Raw genomic sequence first — 20,278 nt, forward strand, 5'->3', positions numbered from 1 at the left:
TCGGGTGTGGTTTTGGTCGGGTTTACTTTGAATTGGTAATGGGTCGTATTAAGATGTATGTTTGGAATACTTACATAGCATGGGATGGACGACCTGGCAGTTTATCTCATCGGCGTTGGGGTCTTGTCATTGTTTGTAATAGGTACTGCAACAGCAGACAGACCAATCCTCAAGTCACTGGTCATCAATGGACATGGAATGAAGTAGAATGATGATGAGAGAAACCTCAGGACTGAGTTATTCTTGTTCATGCTAAGTGATGATGATGATGGCGCTTCGCTGGGTATACTCATAATGCATATAAAACAGCAACGATTTGTCTCAGAAGCCATGAACGGGAAAGAGAAAGTCAGGGCAAACTCTCCTCTGAAAACCCTCCGCCACCATCCCCCCAATCCTGACTCTCCTTCCTTGCTTCCTATCCATCCCCCAATTCACCATCCACCATAGCAACCATCCTAGCCCTGGTACCCGCCATCACGGAGTATCTAGATCACCTCCCTTCCCCCATAACACACTCGCTCCACTGAGTCACTCCGTCGCATGCGGCGTCTGCGGCGGCGTGATGAGTTCCATCCTGGCCTCCGTAGGCGGAGTGATGGGGAAGGACAGTTGTCGCTGGCCAGTTCCGTCATGATCCTGGGAAGCGATGTTGTCGTTGTCGTCGTCGTTGTTGAGCAGGGTTGCGTTTGTGGTTAGTGTTGTTGTGGTAATAGTGATTGTACCGGGGGAAGTGCTGTCGTCGTCGTTTCTGTGAAGGGAGGGGGAGGATGACGACGACGACGTGGATGGGGTGGGGAGGGTGAGGAGGTTGAATGCGTTTGATGATCCTCCGGCTTGGAGTGCCGGTTGGTGGTGGCCTTGGGTTTGGTCTTGTTGCTTCTGCTGTTGCTCCTGCAGGAGAAGGTTGTTGACTGCAGAGGAGGTCGGATGATGATCAGGGAGGGTGGCTGGGACGGGGACGGGTGAAGACGGCATAAACTCGGGGGGGACCCAGCCGAGGGGTTTTCCTCCCGTCTGATGTACGAGTAGCTTGCGTGTTAGCATCTCTTCCTCTTCTTTGCCATGCAACCTACTCCTACATGTCTACCCTCGGGTAGTGAGTAGATGGAGGCTCCAGGTGTGAGTGACTTACCGGCGGCTGGTACTGGAACTTGCCCGGCACGCCCTGCCTGACGAGGCGCTGCTCCCAGGGGATGCCAGTCTTGGTCTCGAAGAAGGACGCGAATTTGCCGTACTCGCGGCAGAGCATTCCAGCGGCGATGCTGGGGCGGTAGACGCTGGGACGCGAGTCGCCCTTCTTTTTGTAGAACTTGGCGACAAACCAGTACATGTGGGGGCGGGAGTTGTAGGATTCGTAGAGCTGGTTGGGAGGAAGGGTTAGTGGGGGAATATGGTCAGGATGAGATGGGATGGATATAAAAAGGTTAAGTGACTGATGAGAGGTTGTGAGCCCCAAGGGGAGGAAAAGTGGTTGTGGTGATGGATGGGGACTTACCGTGAGGACATATCGCTGTGTGTTTCCGATCTCGTCCTCCCTGGTGATGGTCACCTCGTACGAGAAGAAGGTGTCATCCATATAGACACGGTAGAGATCTGACATTTTTGTCAGCAACGCTACGTTCCGCGCATTTGACAGACGGCTAGAAGCCAACTCACTTGTGTTGACCTCCTTGATGCCCTTCTTGATCCCCTCCTCGAACTTCTTGAGCAGAAGCTGTCTCTTACGCCCCTTCTCCATCGCTCGACGGTGGGAGTACTTGTATGTAGGTTCCCTCCGGTTGTTGATCGCCGAGTCCTCAAGCCAGTCAAGCTCGACAATCTCGACTTTCTTACGTTTGAGCGCTTCTTGGACTGTGCCTAGAATGTTAGTACATGAGGTTGGCATGCGGATGAGAGGTGTTAGGGGGCGTGCCCCTGAAGTAAACAAACAGTGGATAGGGGCAACGGTAATCCAAACAGCGTCAAGATGGGGGACATCAATGATGAAAAACGAAAAAGAAGAAGTGAAGAAAACAACCCAAAACGTCAAACCCCCCAAAACAATCAAACAAGAAAACGGAAAGAGAAAGAAACCAACAAAACGGAAAGCAAGACTCACCCACAGCCCCCATCTCCCAAAACGTCTCCTTTGAGCAAACCAGATGCGTCACCTCCTCCGGGAGCTTTGCATCCACTTCCTTCTTCCCTCCATTTTTCTTCCTCCCTGCACCAACCCCATCCTTCTCCTCATCCTCCCCATCCTCCGCAGAGGAGGATGGGCTAATCACCCCCACCCCGGGCCGCAGATACATCCCGCCGCGCAGCGTGACCCAGCGCGCGATGTTCTTGTCCGTGAACTGTCCGTTGCCGCCCGGGCGCTGGAGGTTGCCGACGCCGGAGATGACGAGGTTGCGGAAGATGGGTTTGGGGTTGCCCATTTTTAACCGGCTGGGTTCCATTGCTCTCTTGTGGGAAAAAGCTGAAGATTGGGATGGTTAGGTAAGGCCTGTTTTGTGGGTATGGGTTGAGGTTTTGAGGAGTGTTGTTGGACTGTGCTGGTCCCGGAGATGTCTTGAGCTGTTGGGTATTAGTGGTAGCTTGCTCTGTCTGTGCTCGTCAAGTCAATCCATGTCTAATGATGATGATGTCGTCAGCATGAGTGGTGGCCAGCTTGTCTGGATCAGAGGACCGAGGATTCTCAATTTTGTTGTTGGTGGGCTGATATGCTGTCCAACTCACCTCTCCCCGGATGGAAGATAAGCTCACCGTCTGGTATCAGAATCTCTGAGTGACCAATTGGTTGCCCTTGAGGCTAGGCATTGGGTAAGGTGTGGCTGAGGCGGTCAGGTTGTGTAAAAGCTGTCCGACAAAGGGGTAGAGATGCTTGGTCAAGAAGAATAAGCGTGTCCCGAAGAAGAGTGGAAGTGAACCTCGTCGAGAACGAACGATGGAGGACGAAGGGGTTCAGAAAGTCTGACGAACAAATGCCGAAAGGTGAAATTAAGAAGTGACAAGTCCGTTGGTATGAGCAGGACTGTGTCAGACGTGGAGAGTCGAGAAGAGTTGAGGGAAGGAAAAACGTAGAGTGAGAGTAGAATTTAGCAGTAATGGGGATGGGAAGAGAAGCTGTGATGTTAATTCTGTGAGATTTTGGTACCTCGCAAGAGGAGAATTTGAGAATGGAAGACGTGAGGTTGAGGATGGGGTCTTGGAGAGCAACCTCCTTCAAGGCATTGGACGTGGTGATGGCGTGGCAATGGGGAAGATGGGAAGCAAAGGAAGAGGAGGAACATGAGTATGAGGAACGGGAAGAAGTGAAAGAGGAGGAGGTTGAGGAAGACGAAGAGCTAAGAAAAGAAAAAGTCTGATTCCACCCACAGAGCGAAGGTCAACACAAAGAAAATTGTAACTCCAGTCTGATACGGCAACTTGGACACTCAAGGCAACACTCAAGAAACCCCTGACTCAACAACGGACACATGCTCACACGGTTCACCATCAAGACGGACACATCAATACATCATTGAAACTCATGTCTATTCCAACTTCTACCTACCACCCAACCCACCCCCCCATAAATCTGCTCACCGAACTGCCTTCGCAGCCTTCACAAACTCCCTAATCCTCTCCAAACTCTGCTTCCCATCCACCTCCACCCCGCTGCTCACATCCACGCCCACCACCCTCTCCTTCAACGGCCCCAGCGCCTCCACCGCCTCCCTCACATTCTCCGGATTCAACCCTCCCGCCAGCAAGACGTGCAGATGCGGGTCCTGAATCAACTCCGGCACCACAGCCTCCGTGGGAATCGTCTTTCCGCACCCGGCCCCAGAGTCAAGCAGCGGCAGGGCGTGATATCCCCTAACACCCAGCCCCGGCTGGCCAGGACGGAACTTGTGGATGACGGGCACGGGGATCAGACGAGCCCACTCGATCGGCTCGTCGCCGTGCAGTTGGACAATGTCGAGGTTGTAGAGGCGTTGTTTTTCAAGGACTTCGGAGAGGGGTTGGTTCATAAAGACGCCAACGAGTAGAGGGGACTTCTTGCGGAGGAGCTCGGTGGAGTAAGGGAAAAAGTCTGCTGCCTGGGGAGACGCCTGGGCCGACTCGTCTGACAACGAAGCGGCCTCGGTCTTGCTGCCGTGGACGGCCGCGCTGATGGCCAGAGCGGTTTCGTGCGAGACACACCGTTTGGTGCCAGGGACGAGAATCATACCGACGAGGTCTGCGCCGGCACGGATGGCCTCGGTGGCCGCCTCGGCAGAGCGAGTGCCGCAGATTTTGACGAGTAGAGGTTTGGGTGATGGCTTGGAGGATGCAGCGGATGGGCCGGCGCACAATTCGCGGATGAAGACGGAAGGATCTGGCGCGCGCATGATCGCCTCTCCGACGAGGATGCCATTGACACCATCACGCTTGCAGTCAAGGACATCCTGATGCGAGCTGATACCACTCAGGGCGCACAGGAAGGTTTCCTTGGGCACCATGCTGCGGAGGCGGCCAGTCGTACCAAGGTCGACCTCGAAGTTCTCGAGGTTACGGTTGTTTACGCCGATGACCTTGGCACCGAGGCGGACAGCGATCTCCATCTCAGAAGCATTCTGGACCTCAACAAGTGGTTCCATGCCCAGCGAGAGCGAATACTTGTACAGCCTCTGGAGGAGGTCTGTCTCAAGCATCTTGACAATTAGCAGCACGGTATCGGCACCGGCGAGCCGGGCCTCCAAGATTTGGTACTCGTCAAAGATGAACTCCTTGCGGAGGATGGCTGGGCGGTTGGGCATGCCATGGAGGGCCTGGCGCACGGCACGGAGGTCATCAATGCTGCCCTTGAACCATTCGGGTTCGGTAAGGACCGAAATGACGCTGGCGCCGGCGAGAGCGTACTTGCGGGCCTGAGAGGGGGCATCAATGTCGAGAGCGAACACACCCTTGGAGGGAGAAGCGCGTTTGATTTCGGCAAGCAGAGCCACATCGAAGGGAGACTGGCGGAGGCGGTCGACGAGAGAGATCTGGGGCGGGGCGAGGTGGAGGTTATAAGCGGCCTGGAGGTCAGACGGCCGCTGCGATGGGACCTGCTTCTGGGCGGCGACAGCGGCGCGGCGGTGAGCGTAGATCTTTTGGAGGATGTTGTTGGCGGGGTTGGGCTTGGTACCGTTCGTTTGAGCGGGTGCGGCGGCAGCAATAGCAACCTCCTTCTTCACGCCCGCTTCCTTTTGGAGACGTTCGTTCTCGGCCCAAGTACCGCCCTGCAGGAACAGAAAATTCCTAATCATGCGGCGGCCCTCGGCGGACAGAATGCTTTCGGGATGGAACTGGACACCCTCGATGGTGTACTCCTTGTGGCGCACGCCCATGATGACGCCCTTAGAACCGTCTTCCTTGGCGATCCACGAGGTGACCTCGAGGCACTGGGGCAGGGTGACGTGGGTGCCGGCCAGCGAGTGGTAGCGGGTGACCGGAAGGCCCTGTGCCAGGCCTTCGTAGACGCCCTTGCCATCGTGAGTCAGGGGGGAGGTCTTGCCGTGCAAGATCTCGCCGGCATAGCAGACGTCGCCACCGTAGACATCAAAGATACACTGCTGACCCATGCACACGCCGAAGATGGGGATCTTGCCGGCGAAGTACTTGATGGCCTCGCGGCTGATGCCCGAGTCGGTGGTGGGGTGGCCAGGCCCGGGGCTGATGACGAGCTGAGTAGGCTTCTTTGCGATGAGCTCGTCCAATGTGATCTTGTCATTGCGGAAGACGGTCACATTGGCGCCCTCGAGCACGAGATACTGGTAGATGTTCCAGGTGAAGGAGTCATAGTTGTCGATGAGGATGAGGTTGGAGGCGGTTGGGATGAGGGGTGACGGCTCGGCGCCGTGCGGCGAGTAGTCGATGATGTCCGCCGCGGCAGGCATGTTGACGGCCTGGGGTCTAAGGAGTCACGGCGACGAGGGTGGAGATGGTTCTGGCCGTTGGCGTTTTGACCTTGTTCACTTTCTCTTTGTGTCTGATGGCCGTTTGTATCCCGACTTCGGAGGAGACCCGGAGAAGAGAGAGATGAAAGTGAATTGGGATGAAATGGAAAGAAGAGAGATGATGCACAAAGAAACAAGAAAGACAATCCACGTTTCCCAATTTTGTGCAATTGGGTCCCGGGATGGCTCGGCCGTCTTTAAATCAGAGGGTGAGTCACCGAGTCACAGCGGGTGGCACGGCCGTCGACGGCAACGGTGTAAGACAGATAAGTCGTCGAGGCTCATGAAGTCACAATAATCGGCGTGTCAATGCTGTGGCGCATCATAAGCTGCAGCCGGATGGCAATCAATTGCAACGGCCAGCTGCAGGTGGATCGTATCTCACAGCACAATCCTGTGTAGTAAGCCGATGGAGGGGTTGGAGGGGAAGAGTCAGCGGAGGCCAAAAGGAGCATCCGGACTCGGTTCCGCCAGAAACAAATCCCCGGTCTGCGGCGTGCGGAAGAGTGCAAGGGACGAGGGATGAATGAATCTCCAGGACAGGCATCCGAGAGATAAGACGAGATAAGAGAGACTGCTGCTATCGATAAGAAAAAGGTCAAGCTGGATGCCAAGACCAAAGAGCTGAAGCCAGTGGGTCTGCTGCTTTCCGTCCCTTCTTGGCAAGAAAGCTCAAGCCGCGTTGACCTGGCAAAGGCACGTCAATGCAGCGGATGCAACTCCAACAAACCATCAATCAACACTCCAAAAAGTTTCCAGGTCAGGTCGGGCTCGGGCTGCTTTTCTCTGCCACCCACCCCATTCCCGCCACATCTCACTGCAGATTGCCGCTTAGACGAGAACTCCAGCCCCGGCCGCATCTGGCCCGGATGGAGACCATCGCCAATGGCTACCGTCACCGATAGAACGTATTTTCCGCCCCTCGACCAGTGCCTGAACGGCGACAGGATAATTCTGTAAGTTTGTTTACAGTTGTTGGCTTGCATTTCTCAGGCAATTCACCAGGCTGACCTCATCTTTCTCTTCTTCCCCAGCTCTTGGAGGATTGTCGCCTCTGCCCTTGAAGACCTAGCAAACGACCGTCTCGCCAGCTCTGCTGTTTCGGCCTTCCTCCGCGATGCCTACGTCCACCAGCTCCTCAAGGACCCGTCCGTGGTCTTCGAGCCTCCGACGAGCCAGTCCAAGCTCGATTTCGAGACAAAAACAGGCGCCATCAACGTTGTCCCCTCCCCTAACGACCCCTACGACCTAGACACCATCAAGAACGACGCGAAATGGCTGAGCAAAACCCTCGACATCAACGAGGTCGCCGCCCTCCGCGTCGTCCTGATCGAGTTCCAGTCGCGCGCCCATAGCCACCTGACGGGGCCCATGTCCACACAGGATCTGGCAAACATTCAGGAAGCCGCCGGTGTTGGCGATGCCCAGGCATCTGCCGTCTTGGCCCTAGTGAACGTTGCTGGCGCCACCGATCCCGAGTCCGCCTGGGCCGACTTCGAGACCGAAACTCGCCGCCGTCAGCGCTTGATAGCCACCTATCTCTGCGAGCGCCGTTCTTTTGTCGCCGTCGCCGATGCTCTTCTCGCCTTCCTGCTGCATTCGCGCTTGTCTGGAATTGGCCCCGGCTTGAACCAGTTGCGAACCGACATACTGCGCGATGCTTTCGCCTTCTTGGAAACGGCCGATGTGCCCGACACCACTCGCTTGGACGCCCTCGCCCCGACCTACATGCGCACTCTCGAGGACTGCTTCCGGCGCACCCAGACGCTCCCAGAGTCCCTCCGTGATCTACTCTCGGATCAACTTCAGGTCGACTGGATCAGGACCGCCGCCGCCGAGGCCGTCCATGCCATGTCGCTCATCTTCCAGATCCTCGACCTTGGTGCCTCCATTTTCGCGCCTCCGGCCCTCGTGACCCAATGGTTCGAAATCATGGACACATGCGAGTTCTTTGAGCCTGTCGTCGCCCCGATCGACCCCATCGCCGAGCTGGTGATGCCGTTGCGCAGTATGGTCGCCGTGATCTCGCTTAAGCTGCTGAACATCGACCGCGCACTGCTCTACCTGGATCAGGATGTCGATCTCCTAGATACCGAGGACCCCTACCTCTCGTCTTCCGATGTTCTTACCCAGATCCACACCACCATCGCTGCCGCCGCAGCAGCCGGACTCGTCACGTCCCTCCCCGTTGTGTTTGCGTGGTCCCTCATCGTCCACCAGATGCACCTGGGATATCAGGAGCGCGCCGAGCGCCGGGATCTGCTGCAGAACCAACGCGCCCAAGCCGGCTTTGAGCTTGAGTACGAACCGACGTCCGGTCGTCAGCGGAGGAATTCGGCTGGAAGCATAGTCTCCATCGAGGCTTCTTCCTACGATCTCTTCCTTGTCTCCCAACAACTGGAGAGGAGCATCGAGCCCGCCGAGGCCATGGCTCGCATCGCCACGACCAGAGGCCAGGTCTACGATGTCATGACGGAGATGTCGTTGTGTCTGGGCGCCGGCCCCACCTCGGCCTTCCGCCCGGTCCTCGGCGCCCGTGCCCGCCTCGTCTTCCAGGACCTCCTCAAGCGCAGTGCTCACTACGTCGGCTACCAGGCAGAGCCTCTTGCCTGTCTCCTGGCTCTTCTCAATGGCGGCAGCCTATTCTGGGACATATCTCCCGAACCCCCCTCCAGCCGTTCCGTCCTCGACATCCATACCCGTATGCTGACCGACGATGCTCTCAACGTTCAATACACCTCTCAATCGCAAAACCGTTTCCCCTACGAATTCCTTCCCTTCGCGTCCCTCTGCCGCATCTTGTCGGCTGCCTTGATCTCGGACAAGGAAACCTCCGAGACCATCACGTCCTTGCTGGTCAAGACGCCAAGCCTGACTGTTGACTGGGACCCCCGGTGGGACCGGTCGTACGAGCTTGTGTTCGAGGAAGATAATACTAACTCGTTCCGCCTGATTCGGGATATCGACTTATTTGATGCGACCGCCAAGTCTAATCGCCGCTTCCAGCCAGAAGAGAGATGTACTGTGCCAGCCGGTACCTACGGCCGCTTCGTCACAGATGTTGGCAGGGTCGCGAAGCTCGAGTTTGAGCATTCCACCCTGGCCCTCCTGGGGAAGCGGCTCGAGGTGAACCTCATGCCGGACGCTTTCGATTCTGGCTTGCGCCTGTTGGGGACGGACGAGCTGGTTGAGGCCATTTCTCTCCTGACAACTGTCGTGCGTGTCGAGACCCTCAAGTCGTCCAAGTCAGACCCCGACAGGGGAGAGAAGATCCTGGCCGAGATGAGTCGTCTGCTCTCACCCGGCCGCGATATCGTCGGCATCATTTGTGATACGCTTGACAGCGTCGCCGAGGAGGAGCTCGCAAACTTGGACGGCCCCATGATCGCCGTCTTGACTTCGTGCGTCCAGTTCTTGTATGCGGTGCTTCCCGTCCGTCCTGGTCGCGTCTGGGCCTACATGGGCCGGTCCGCCCTCATCAGCAGCGAAACCCGCTCCGGCCGCCTGTCGCGTATCACAGCCACCCTCGACATGTTCGCCGAGAGATTTGACCTGCTCCTGTCTGCCATCAGGCTGTTCTCGGCCCTCGTCGACAACGCCATGACGAGCAGCGTGCAGAGGAGAATGGTGAGCGCCGGGGTGAACGGTACCAATGGGAACCGTGCTAGGGGCGACGAGAACCCGTGGGTAGGTGCCTCGGACAAGATCATCTCACGCGTCTCGCTTGCCGTCGCCCAGACCACGCTCGATGTGTTTGAGAGCTCGGCCACGTGGAGATTCCCGTCCGAGCTTGACCGCAGCGTCTTGATGCGCGACGTCGTCGACATATTCCAAAAACTTATCACCTACACGCACGGCGTCGGCTCGACAGATGCGCCCAAGAGCCTGACGGGGCCCCTGCTACCCGCGGCCGGGTACGTCATTGAGAGTTTTCTCGCGGCGTCGTCGAGTCCCCTACGCTTCCAGCCCCTCTTGGCCACCCTTCTGGTAGCTATCCAGATCCCCGATTCAACCCTCTACCAGCGCCGGACCCGCATCGTGTCGGACCGGCTGACGTCGGCGCTCTCTTTTGCTACCACGCTCCTGCGCGTCGCCGATTTCTTGAACCAGGACAGCACCATCATTCAGACGCAGCTCTTCAAGTCGGCCGCCGTCATCGCGCGGCTGCCCGCCGTCAAACACTCCTTCCGTATGCCCGTCATCTCGCTCCTTAGCACGCTTGTCGAGAGCGCTGGAAAAAGCAGCGGCGAGCCGCCATCGCTGCTTGGGTATTTGGGGCCGCAGCTCTCGCGCTCCTTTATTCAGATTGCGTCCCAGCTGGACAAGCCCTTCGATAGGATACCCGAGGTGGTCAGCACTTGGAAGTTCTTCTCTACCATCCTGCGGAATCGCCAGCAATGGATGGCGAATTGCTTGCTCACGGGCAAGACTCCGCGCGAAGCCCTCAAGGGGGACATGAAAATCTCGCAGCTTACAGCCGGGTCTGTCCTCTCGGCCGCCTTGACCAAGCTGCGCTCGATCAAGACCATCTCGAGCCAGGAGAGCCTTGCCGTCCTCGATTTCTTCACGTCGGCCCAGAACTATTGGCCCTGGACGATCCTCGCCATGCAGAAGGACCGGAGCTTCTTGGACGACCTGCGCTCCTACGTGCGCGAGCTCAAGCCCCCTGCCGTCGTGGCCAAGGCCGACCCGGCCGAGGCGTGCTACCAGGCGAGAGTCGCCGCTTACATTGCCGAGACGTTCGCCATGCAGCTGTACCACCTGCGCCAGATGCGCCGCGAGCAGTCCTTCGCCGAACAGGTGGTCAACGACCTGGATTACTTCCTACGGGCCGGCGTCGCCGTGGCCGACTACAACTCGTCGCTGCACGCCAACTTTGCCCGAAACTTTGCGAAGCGCTACCCGGGCTGCTCGGTCGACGATTTCAAGCGGACGCTGCTGGCACCGCGTGACCTGGGCCCGCAGTATTACTATGCGCTTGACATTGCCGAGGCCATGCTCGGTCACGATGCTGGTTGGGTGGGCGCGAAGCAGAACGGGTTCCGTCGAGAGATGGAGACGGCGAACTTGAACCTGTCGCTTGTGGAGGCTGAAGTGGTAAGTGTTCACATGTGAAGTAATGGCTAGATATCAGATCGCTGACATTCGTTTAGGCGCTTTTCCATGCCTGGGAGTACCTGCTCCTCGAGCTTAGCATTTGTCTATTGCCTAAGAACCAGACCATTGCTAAGCAGATGCTTCAGGTGGCCGAGCAGTGCCTGGACTCGAACCAACGGCCGCAGCCGCCTGAGAATATCTTTGTCATGCTCGCACACTCGCGTGCGAACCTGTCATTGACGTTGCTCCAACGGCTCGCCGACCGCTCTCTCCTGCCCAGGGACATCACCCAGCTGCTCTCGCTCGTGACCGCCACCATCAACGGCGTCGAGCAGCCCTGGAGCAAAGCCCAGGTCCCATATTTTCGCACCCTGCTGAAAATTCTCTTCGTCACGCTCCGCGGGACAAAACACTCCAGCAACTCCCCGCCGACCTCCAAATCCGACCGGCCCGTCGCGGTCACCCAGCTCGTCCTTACCACGCTGGACCGCGTCGTCGCGCGCTCCCTGCGTACGCTCGCGGCGCTCGTGCACGAGCCCGACGCCGCCACGACCCCCGAAGACCTCGCCCTCATCACCGCCATCCTGCAAGCCTGCCTCAGCGTTCCCGGGATCGAGCAATGCCAGGTCGAGATCCTCAACATCATGTCCTCGCACGAGGTCCTGCAGGTGGCCACCTCGCTCTTCTCGTGGGCCGACCGCATCGCGGACAAGGGCGACCCCGTCTACGGCGAGCTCGCGCTTCTCCTCCTGCTCGAGCTCTCCGCCCTGCCTGCCCTGGCGGAGCAGATCGCCTGCGACGGCGTCCTGGGTCACCTCACGAGCGCCAACCTGGCCGGGTTCATGCGGCGGCCCAACGTCGGCCCGTTCAGCGACAACGCCGGCGCCGCGCGGTGCTACGCCATCTGGGCCAAGGGCGTGCTGCCGCTGCTGCTCAACGTGCTCGGCGCGCTGGGCGCCACGGTCGCCCCCGAGGTGGCGTTTGTGCTCAACCAGTTCCCGAACCTGCTGAAATCCTCGCCCGGGAGGATCGAAGCCCCCGGGTTGACCCGGACGACTACCAAGAGCGACGTTACGTCGCATTTCATTTCGCTCATGTCGATTTCGGAGGTCCACTCCCTCGCGCTCCTCACGCGCGTGCTGGCGGCCCTGAGGGCCAACAACCCCCGCGACATTCCCGAGGTGACGTGGGACGCGGCGGCGGCGCTCGAGAATGTCGAATTTTGGCTCGCGAGCAGGAAGGTGCTGAGGGAGCGGTTGCTGCCGATGGGGCCAAGGGAGCTGGAGTGGAGGAGCCAGAAGCCTTTGGGTGCCGGTGGTGCAGCTGGCAGTGCCGGAGCGGGAGGTGCAGCAGCGGCTGGCGGGGCGGAAGGGTGCGAGAATAGGTTGGAGGAGAAGGCGGTTTTGTTGTTGGAGGGGATTAGGGAGGTGTTGGCGGAGGAGGGGGAATGAACGATCTACCTAGGTATTTAGGTTGCGGGTAGTGAAGCGATGGTGGGAAGTAGTAGGGAAGGTAGTTGGAAGTTGTTTGTTTGTCTCTGTCTGGGCGTTGGTTGAAGGATGGTGGATCACATCATCATCGTCGTCATCAGGTAATGATAGTTCTTTTTTTTTGTGTGTGTTTTTGTTTTGGTTCAGAATTGGGTTGTTTTTTTGTTTGGCGTGATTTCTTGAGTTGATCATAGTACGTATCCGGCTTCTGTCTGTTGCTTGTGTGATACCTATTCGATCTGTCTTGGTTGGTTTCCGGTGCTTCAGGTTGTGATATGTCGGCCCGTCCGGTTGTGTTGTCAGGAGGGTTGGTTACCTAGTCCATACCGATGGAATGGCCCAGTTGGTATGTCCTATCTGGGTACGAGAGTTGGACGTCGTTGGTTATCTAACCAGACACGCCTTTACACTTAACGGGGACAGAGAGGGTGAGAGGAGTGAAAGCATTATATTGCCCAAGTCGAGCCACTAGCCCAACTAGGTTCCGGTAGCCATCATCATCATGACCAATCCCTTCTATATTGTCCCGCGTACCACCCATCCGTTTGCCCGACCTCTGTCCCAAGTCCTTTGAAACTCAAGGTCGTTATAATAGTACAATGCTTTTGTGTGTTTCCCTCTGAGCGGATCGGTCGTGATCCGATAATCGAGAGTAGGGTTTGGGTTTGGTTTGACCATTCCCAGCCAGATCCAACACGGTAGTGTCTGGATCTCAGTCTTTCACACTCTCTGCTCCTCTCTTCAGCTCAATCTATAAACCAACCGGTCAAGACTGGATGGGAGATTCACCCCCATTCATCATCATGACCGGCTGGCTATCTGAGCAAAAGAGCGTGCGAAATCATTTCTCCCCTTGCTTCCCAACCACCGAACCAACCAATCAACCGACCAACAAACCCCCGCTCATCAAACCGCAAGAGCAGTAGCAGCCGTAGCAGTTTGTTGCGCCCCTCCTTTGTTCCTTTGTTCTGTCTCTTTTTTACCGCCCCTTCTGCTGCATCTCCGCCGTCATAGCCGCGTTGAGCTCCGCAAACCTCTCACCCAGGCGCGCCTGGGTGGCCATAGACTTTGCGACACAGCGGCTCAGGCAGCCCGTCTCGCGGTTCGAGAGGGCGCGCGAGGTGAAGTCGTCGACGCAGGAAGAGAAGCAGGAGTCGACTAGGTTGCCGAAGGCCTGTTTGTTTGAGGTTTAGAGAGAGTTACTGCTAGTTTTCGAGGTGGGAGGGGAAACGGACAGTCATAAACTCCTTGACCTGGCGCTTTTGAAGGCGCTGTTCGAGTTCGCGGGATTCGGCGGCGGTGAGGCTGCCATGAGAGGAGGAGGGGTTAGTTGAATGAGTCCTTGAGGATGTTTGTCTAAATGGGGGAGGGGCAGGGAGGGAAGAGGGGGGTTTAATTACCCTTCCATTTTTGTGGTGGTAGATTGGGTTGGGATAATGGGGTGGTGAATTAAGTTGGTGGTTTCGGGAGGTTGAGGTTCGCGATGGTGATGAATGAAGGTTAGGTGCTCGTTGATAATGGTTGCGATAACAAAATTCAAACAGCCTTGGGGACGTCTGACAGGTTTCCGGATCGGGCGGGCGGTGAATCAGGCTTGGCAGAGGCTTCTTCCGCCTTGTCCGTGCCATGCAGTCTTCCCGTCGGGGAATTTACGCGCCAGGGTTCGGGTTTTGTGTTATTAACTTGTTTGCCGACAGCACTTCGGACAGAGCTCCGTCCCAAGCCTTGCCTCTTCCCCGGACCAGAGTGAAGACATCCGAGTAAACAAATATGAACACGACCTTTCGCTTCATCAATTCAGCAAACCACATTCGCTCGTTCCCTCATTCCCTCTCTGGAAGCTCCCATTACTTCACCGCAAAATACAGCGGCTGATCTCATAATTCAATCGCACTCAGCCGCCGGCACGGAGTCAAGGCCAATTGGACGCCTCTTTAGACCGCCGACGGGCTGTGTCACTGGGCCTATGACGTTTCGCCCGGCGGTTCGTATCGGGCGTCACTTCTCACTTGTCCCTATGGAGCCGGGGGGCTGTTTGTGGCTTGCGGTCACGCATACATGCTGGGATTTGGAGGCGTTTAGAGTGGCAAGCTTGCGGTGTGAGTGACCGGGCTATCTCATCTCTCCAGCGCCCCGAGTACACAGCTGGCAGGTACCTGGAGCCGGTGCCTATCTCTTTCTCGGGATCGAGATGAGCACACATCTTGAACACATCCCCAAGATCGGCAGGCAAGGGTTTATTGAGATCAAGTTTCACCCGCCCAGCATGGAAGCTGTGTCATGTCCGGTCGCACGGCACCGGATGCCATGACGGACGGGAGCCGTTACTCGGCCTTGGCCTTCTGGTGGGCGGCCGGCCGATTTTTCAACTCCCTGTGCTCGTGTCAGTCTGACGCAAGCTTCCTTTTCACTGCCGGCACTTCTAATTTTGGTATGTGTTATCAGCCTTGCTGTCCACCTTGTCCCCCGGGCCACCCGGCGAACGCGGAGTGGCAAGCTCGTGGCCCGATGGCTGAAGGAGGAAAGTTTTGTTTTGTGAGCCTCTGAATGGCGGCGAATAACGCCTAGTAGTAAGGCAATAAATAGTTGCCGGACCGCACTACGCAAGGAGCGAGTACCGACAGGGCGGATGAGGTTTCGGCTGTGGCCGCCGTCAGCCGAACTGTTGGAGACGACAATGCCCTCTTGGCTAGAAGGAATGAATCCCCGTACGAATTGCCTCGCGTCTCAAGCTTCTTCTCGGTTTGCCCCTTGATTTTCTCTTCTAGGTTGCACAGAGATGTGCGTATGCAGTCAATGTCACAGGCGCTTAACCTCGGTTCTGGCGCTGTCGGACAAGAGCTAGACCCTCGAGCCATTGGGTCTTTTCTAGAAGTCAAAACGGCTCGCACGTGCGGGAGAAGGGTTACTCGACCCCGACCCGAATCCGACAGCTTGTGCTGCTGCAGAACAAACTACACTAGTAGCTAGTAGTCGTGTAAACCCCGCTCAGTGTGGAGAGTCTGTGCTTTCTTTGGAAATGGGGGCACCAGATATGCCTTGTCCATCGTGTTGCTCCTGTTGAAGACAAAGGCGAACGAAGAATCCGGCCATCTCTGCGTCATTCGTCGGCCGCGTCTCTGCCGTGCTGATGTCAGGCGGGAGCTTTGATACCTATTCTGCTGTACCCCTTGATGAGGCTGCATGCCCTGGCCATCCACATGGACGGCACATAGTTGCATACATGCCGGGATCGGGAGTGCGGGTTTCTTTGCCTACCCACCCTACTACCAGGGTGATGATGAACACGACAGCCGGTATCTGCTCAGTTGATGAATGCTGCCTTGTGTCAAGTAAGGTCAGGCAGGCATGGGAGCGGTCCTCGGCGGCCTTGATCGAGAACACATGGGTCAATTCCAAAGAAACAAGATCCATGGATGGCAGGAGACACAAGACAGGCTGTGCTACTATAACCTGGAAATCCAAAGTGATAATCGGCAAGTCGGGTGCAAGATATCACAGAATCAAACCTCGAGAAGATGGTGAAAAAGACAAGCCACCTCCTGTGTGGCAGCTCACCTCATGACCTGACACACCTACGGAGCTTCCAGTTGAGGTGTCCGAATTGGAGACAATTGGATGGGGGAGAGTTTAGTGTTGGAGCTGAGGGGCCCCGCTAACCCTGGAGCCTCCGCTGGAACCTGGAACCGCTAGGCGCTCTGACAGGCCAGCATCAAACTCCACTGGGCTGGCAACTGCACCTCGCTGGGCCACTGGCCGGAGCATTTTCAGCTTTGTCCCCATTTTTCCAGGTTGGGGTCATGCATCCAAGCAGAATCCTGTACCCTGGAACCTCCAACCTAAACCCGAATCCTCAACTACCCCCCACCACCGTCCTACGCTGCCTCGACCTCTACCTCTACCTACCACCTCGTGCACCTGCGACTTGTCCTCCTTGTCGTCGTCTTGTCGCATCTGCAAATAAAATTACCGACCCAAACCACCGAGTTTCATTACGCGACTCTTTCCTTTTCGACGTCCTCTTCTTCATTCTTAACTTATTCTTTTTCATCCACATTTTTTTTGACCCAACCATCGCGTCGTCTGCCATCCACCAGACAAAGACTGAGGTGTTGCCGAGACGCGAACAACGACGTCGTTAAACCACGCTGCGTCGCGTCGCAGTGTCCACCAGAGACACCAACTCCAAGTCCTTCATTACCTCTCCCGTCTTCTCTGCGGTCCCATTTTCCCTCTCTACCTCTCGGTGCTCCCGTACGCCCCGCGTTCCCTCCTCTTGCTGCTCCGACTCCATCCCAGCCGGCCATCGTCTCGTTTATGCAGCACCACCATCCCATCCGATCACCATCCTCTCCACGACCCCGACCCATCCTGGCCGTGTCCGAAATCCGATAAACGGCTGCCACTCCCGCGGCGGCAGCCCGACGACCCCTCCGCCTCCGTCCGACATTCTCCCGTCGCACCGTCTCACCAGGTCCCCCGTCCCCGTTACCCATGACCTCCGCCGTACCGGCTCCGGCTACCCAGCCGGGGGCCTCGCAACATCACCAACAACAACAACCACAACAACAACAACCTCCCCCGAACAACTGGCGCTCGAGTCTCGCCAACCCTCCTTCGACCCCCGCCGCTGCTTCTTCATCCCATCATCACCATCATCACGCGAACTCGGCTGTCTCGCCTCCTAGCAAGCGCGATCTCAAGTCGTGGTGGAAGGGCTTCAAGAACAAACATCAGGAGCAGAATGGTATATCAGCCCCGTCTTCTGTATCCATCACTTACGTCTTCCCCCGCGTCCAGCCCACCAGGAAACATACCGTATTCTCCGAGGACATGGACGGTCTGGCCAAGCGGTCCCCATCATCAGCTCCCTTCGACAAGTCGCTCTGCGCCACCTCGAGGAGCAGGACAAGCTGGGGAAGCAAGCGCTTCCTCCAGCAAGCTCCCTGCACACTCGGTCCTTTGCCCTCCCCAAGTGGATTGCCCGCATCCTGGACCAAATATCGCGGACAGCCCGCGCCGTCCGTACTTTCGGTCGCAGACATATGCGTGCCAGGCCTCTGCTAACTCCAACAGAACCCCGCCCCCAGGGAATCTTCGGCGTCCCGCTGCGGCAGAGCATCACCTATGCCAACGTCGCCATCTCGCTCGTCGACGAGGACGGCAAGAGCTACATCTACGGCTACGTTCCTATCGTGGTCGCCAAATGCGGAGTCTTTCTGAAAGAGAGGGGTGGGTCATCATCACCCCTGCCTTGGGACTCGGGATGGAATGAATGAATTGTACTGACAACTCGAAGCCACCGAGGTCGAGGGCATTTTCCGTCTCAACGGTTCCGAGAAGCGCATCAAGGAACTCAAGACCATCTTTGATTCGCCCGATCGCTATGGAAAGGGACTCGTCTGGGACGGTTACACGGTCCACGACGCCGCCAATGTCCTCCGCCGCTATCTCAACGACCTCCCCGAGCCTGTTGTTCCCCTGGACCTCTATGAGAAGTTCCGGGAACCGCTCAAGGGAGCCACCATCCCCGGCGCCGCAGAAGGACCCCAGTTTGTCGAAGGCTTCGACATGGACGCTGCCATTCGGCGCTACCAGGAGCTCATCACGGAACTGCCGCCGCTCAATCGCCAGCTCCTGCTTTACATCCTCGACCTTCTAGCCGTTTTCGCTGCCAAGTCGGACCAGAACCGCATGACTGCGCAGAACCTGGCCGCCATCTTCCAGCCCGGCATGCTATCACACCCCAACCACGCCATGGCCCCGGACGAATACCGCCTGAACCAATCCGTCATCATCTTCCTGATCGAGAACCAGGACCACTTCCTCATTGGTATGCAGGGCACCGCTGCCGACCAAAAGACGGTCGAAGAGGTGCAAAAGGGCACCCCTGCACTCAAACCCCCCGCGACCCCGACGCGCAAGCCCGGCCTGCACCGGTCCGCCTCGACCGGGAGCGTCGGCGGCGAGAGTCTTGCCAGCAGAGGGGGGTCCATCCGCAGGAACAAGTCGACGTCGTCTAGACGATCGTACCAGTCTAACGGATGCCCGAGCCCCGCGAGCCCGGCTCTGACTTCTACAACGCCGACAGGCGGCGGCCTGGCTAGGAGCAACACCGTCCCCCCGAAGAAGTCTCCCAGCTTGCAGCAGGGTCGATTCCCCCCTCGAGATGGGCCGCCATTGAGTCCGCTGACTCCCATCAACCCGGTGCACTCTCCGCCTGCCGTTGTGGAACAGGCCGCAACACCCGGAGAGGAAGAAGGGAAATCGGCTGGGGCCTCGGCGCGTCCATCGCCCTCGCATCTGGGCATTTCGATTCCGAACCTCAACAAGTCCCACGAGAAGCTCTCGGAGCCCACAACTCCGTCGGGCCCGGTACCAGGTACCTTGACTCCTGGGACCACAACTCCGTCCAAGGAGCGGAAACTGCCCATCTTGTTTCAGCGGATGGGCTCGAGCGAGAGCGGAGAATTGACTCGTCAGCCTAACAAGCTGAAGAAGAAGCGCATCCCAGGCAGTTCAAATCCCAGCGCTCACAGCTCGACCGCGTCGCTCAGCCACGGCGGAGTGTCCCCGAACGCCGACATAGGAAACCCGTTGGAGGCGATCCCGTCGGTTACCAAGGCGGACGCAGAGTCATTGGAACCTACACCGCAAGAGATGCGTGTTCCGCCTCGCAGCGTCCCGGCTCCTCCTGAAGGCTCGGATGCCCATGGTGCCGACGGCAGCAAGGCAACCCATGCCGACCCTGCCCAACCCGTTCCCGGCGCGTCTACCCTGCATCCCAGCGGCGCTCAGGCACCGCTCAAGTCCAAGCGGTCTCCGCCGACGTCGTTACACAGCTCGTTCAACGAAAACTCGGACATCGACCAGGTGGTGGAAGATGCCGCACCACTGCCGGCGCCGACCACGGCCCCTCCCGAGGTCCCCGTCCCTGAAACGCCCAACAACGACAAGGAAAAGAAGCGTCGCTGGCGGCTGTCTCGGAAAAAGGAGGACGTCGTACCACCATCGACGACATCCCAGCCGATCCCGCCTCCCCTTGCCTCCCCGCGGGCCGTGCCGCTCGGATCCAACGACACGGCCTCGGCCAGCGGCACCTCGCTCAACAGCTCCAGCAAGCTTGGCCCGAGCGTGACGGCTAGCGGCGACACATCGGATCGCACGACCATCAACACGTCCATGGAACCACCCCTGACGGAGGTATCCAGCAAGGAAAGCAAGGACAAGGAAAAAGACGACGGAAACAAGATCTCGGCGTGGATCAAAAACAAGTACCGCGAGCACAAGGAGAACGTGGAGCAAAGGGCCCGGAATAAATCGCCCCCGGGGGTCAGGAATGGTGGGGCAGCGCTAGGGGCGAGCCTGTTGGTGCAGAGCAGCTCGTCGCTGTCGACGAGGGGCAAAAGCTTGGATTTGAAGCGCTCGACTGAGGAGGAGGGAGGAAAGCATGCGGGTCTGCCGCCGCCGTTGCCGACGGCACAGACCATGCCGGCGCAGAACTTGCAGGGGTTGTTGCTCGCGCAGCAGACGCAGACGCAGCCGGTTGCACAGACGCAGACACAAACACAGCAGCAGCAGCAGCAGCAGCAGCAGCAGCAGACGACACAAGAGCCAGCGGAGCCGAGGGGCGCGCAATAAGCTTGCCCGAGGGCTAGGTTGGTTGGGTGTTTGTTGGCTGGCTGTTTCGAGTATGCGTGTGTTTGTGTATGTGTCTGTCCGTTGTTTATCTGGTCTGTGTCT

General features: G+C 57.8%; 6 protein-coding genes across 6 annotated transcripts; 3 read left to right on the forward strand and 3 right to left on the reverse strand.

Moving 5' to 3' along the window:
- Nucleotides 1–531: 531 nt before the first annotated feature.
- Nucleotides 532–2,441, reverse strand: VTJ04DRAFT_369 (uncharacterized protein; the record flags this gene model as incomplete). The annotated part of the gene is made up of 5 exons (XM_069361617.1): nt 532–1,017; nt 1,136–1,363; nt 1,499–1,596; nt 1,660–1,860; nt 2,102–2,441. 5 exons carry the CDS (start codon nt 2,439–2,441, stop codon nt 532–534), a joined length of 1,353 nt encoding a protein of 450 aa, XP_069222979.1.
- Nucleotides 2,442–3,566: 1,125 nt separating this feature from the next.
- Nucleotides 3,567–5,888, reverse strand: VTJ04DRAFT_370 (uncharacterized protein; the record flags this gene model as incomplete). The annotated part of the gene is made up of 1 exon (XM_069361629.1): nt 3,567–5,888. The coding sequence occupies one exon, from the start codon at nt 5,886–5,888 to the stop codon at nt 3,567–3,569; it is 2,322 nt and encodes a 773-aa protein (XP_069222980.1).
- A 945-nt stretch (nt 5,889–6,833) lies between these two features.
- Nucleotides 6,834–12,496, forward strand: VTJ04DRAFT_371 (uncharacterized protein; the record flags this gene model as incomplete). Its single annotated transcript, XM_069361640.1, has 3 exons — nt 6,834–6,904; nt 6,983–11,045; nt 11,102–12,496. 3 exons carry the CDS (start codon nt 6,834–6,836, stop codon nt 12,494–12,496), a joined length of 5,529 nt encoding a protein of 1,842 aa, XP_069222981.1.
- A 373-nt stretch (nt 12,497–12,869) lies between these two features.
- On the forward strand, nt 12,870–13,461 carry VTJ04DRAFT_372 (uncharacterized protein; the record flags this gene model as incomplete). Its single annotated transcript, XM_069361651.1, has 3 exons — nt 12,870–12,896; nt 12,980–13,233; nt 13,281–13,461. 3 exons carry the CDS (start codon nt 12,870–12,872, stop codon nt 13,459–13,461), a joined length of 462 nt encoding a protein of 153 aa, XP_069222982.1.
- Nucleotides 13,462–13,514: 53 nt separating this feature from the next.
- VTJ04DRAFT_373 (uncharacterized protein) lies at nt 13,515–13,943 on the reverse strand (the record flags this gene model as incomplete). The annotated part of the gene is made up of 3 exons (XM_069361662.1): nt 13,515–13,709; nt 13,771–13,840; nt 13,936–13,943. 3 exons carry the CDS (start codon nt 13,941–13,943, stop codon nt 13,515–13,517), a joined length of 273 nt encoding a protein of 90 aa, XP_069222983.1.
- Nucleotides 13,944–17,029: 3,086 nt separating this feature from the next.
- VTJ04DRAFT_374 (uncharacterized protein) lies at nt 17,030–20,176 on the forward strand (the record flags this gene model as incomplete). Its single annotated transcript, XM_069361673.1, has 3 exons — nt 17,030–17,282; nt 17,612–17,767; nt 17,835–20,176. The coding sequence occupies 3 exons, from the start codon at nt 17,030–17,032 to the stop codon at nt 20,174–20,176; spliced, it is 2,751 nt and encodes a 916-aa protein (XP_069222984.1).
- Between the last annotated feature and the right edge of the window lie 102 nt (nt 20,177–20,278).

The sequence above is a fragment of the Mycothermus thermophilus genome, assembly GCF_041956435.1.
Source record: "Mycothermus thermophilus strain CBS 625.91 unplaced genomic scaffold VTJ04scaffold_1, whole genome shotgun sequence".
NCBI classification, from domain to species: domain Eukaryota; kingdom Fungi; phylum Ascomycota; class Sordariomycetes; order Sordariales; family Chaetomiaceae; genus Mycothermus; species Mycothermus thermophilus.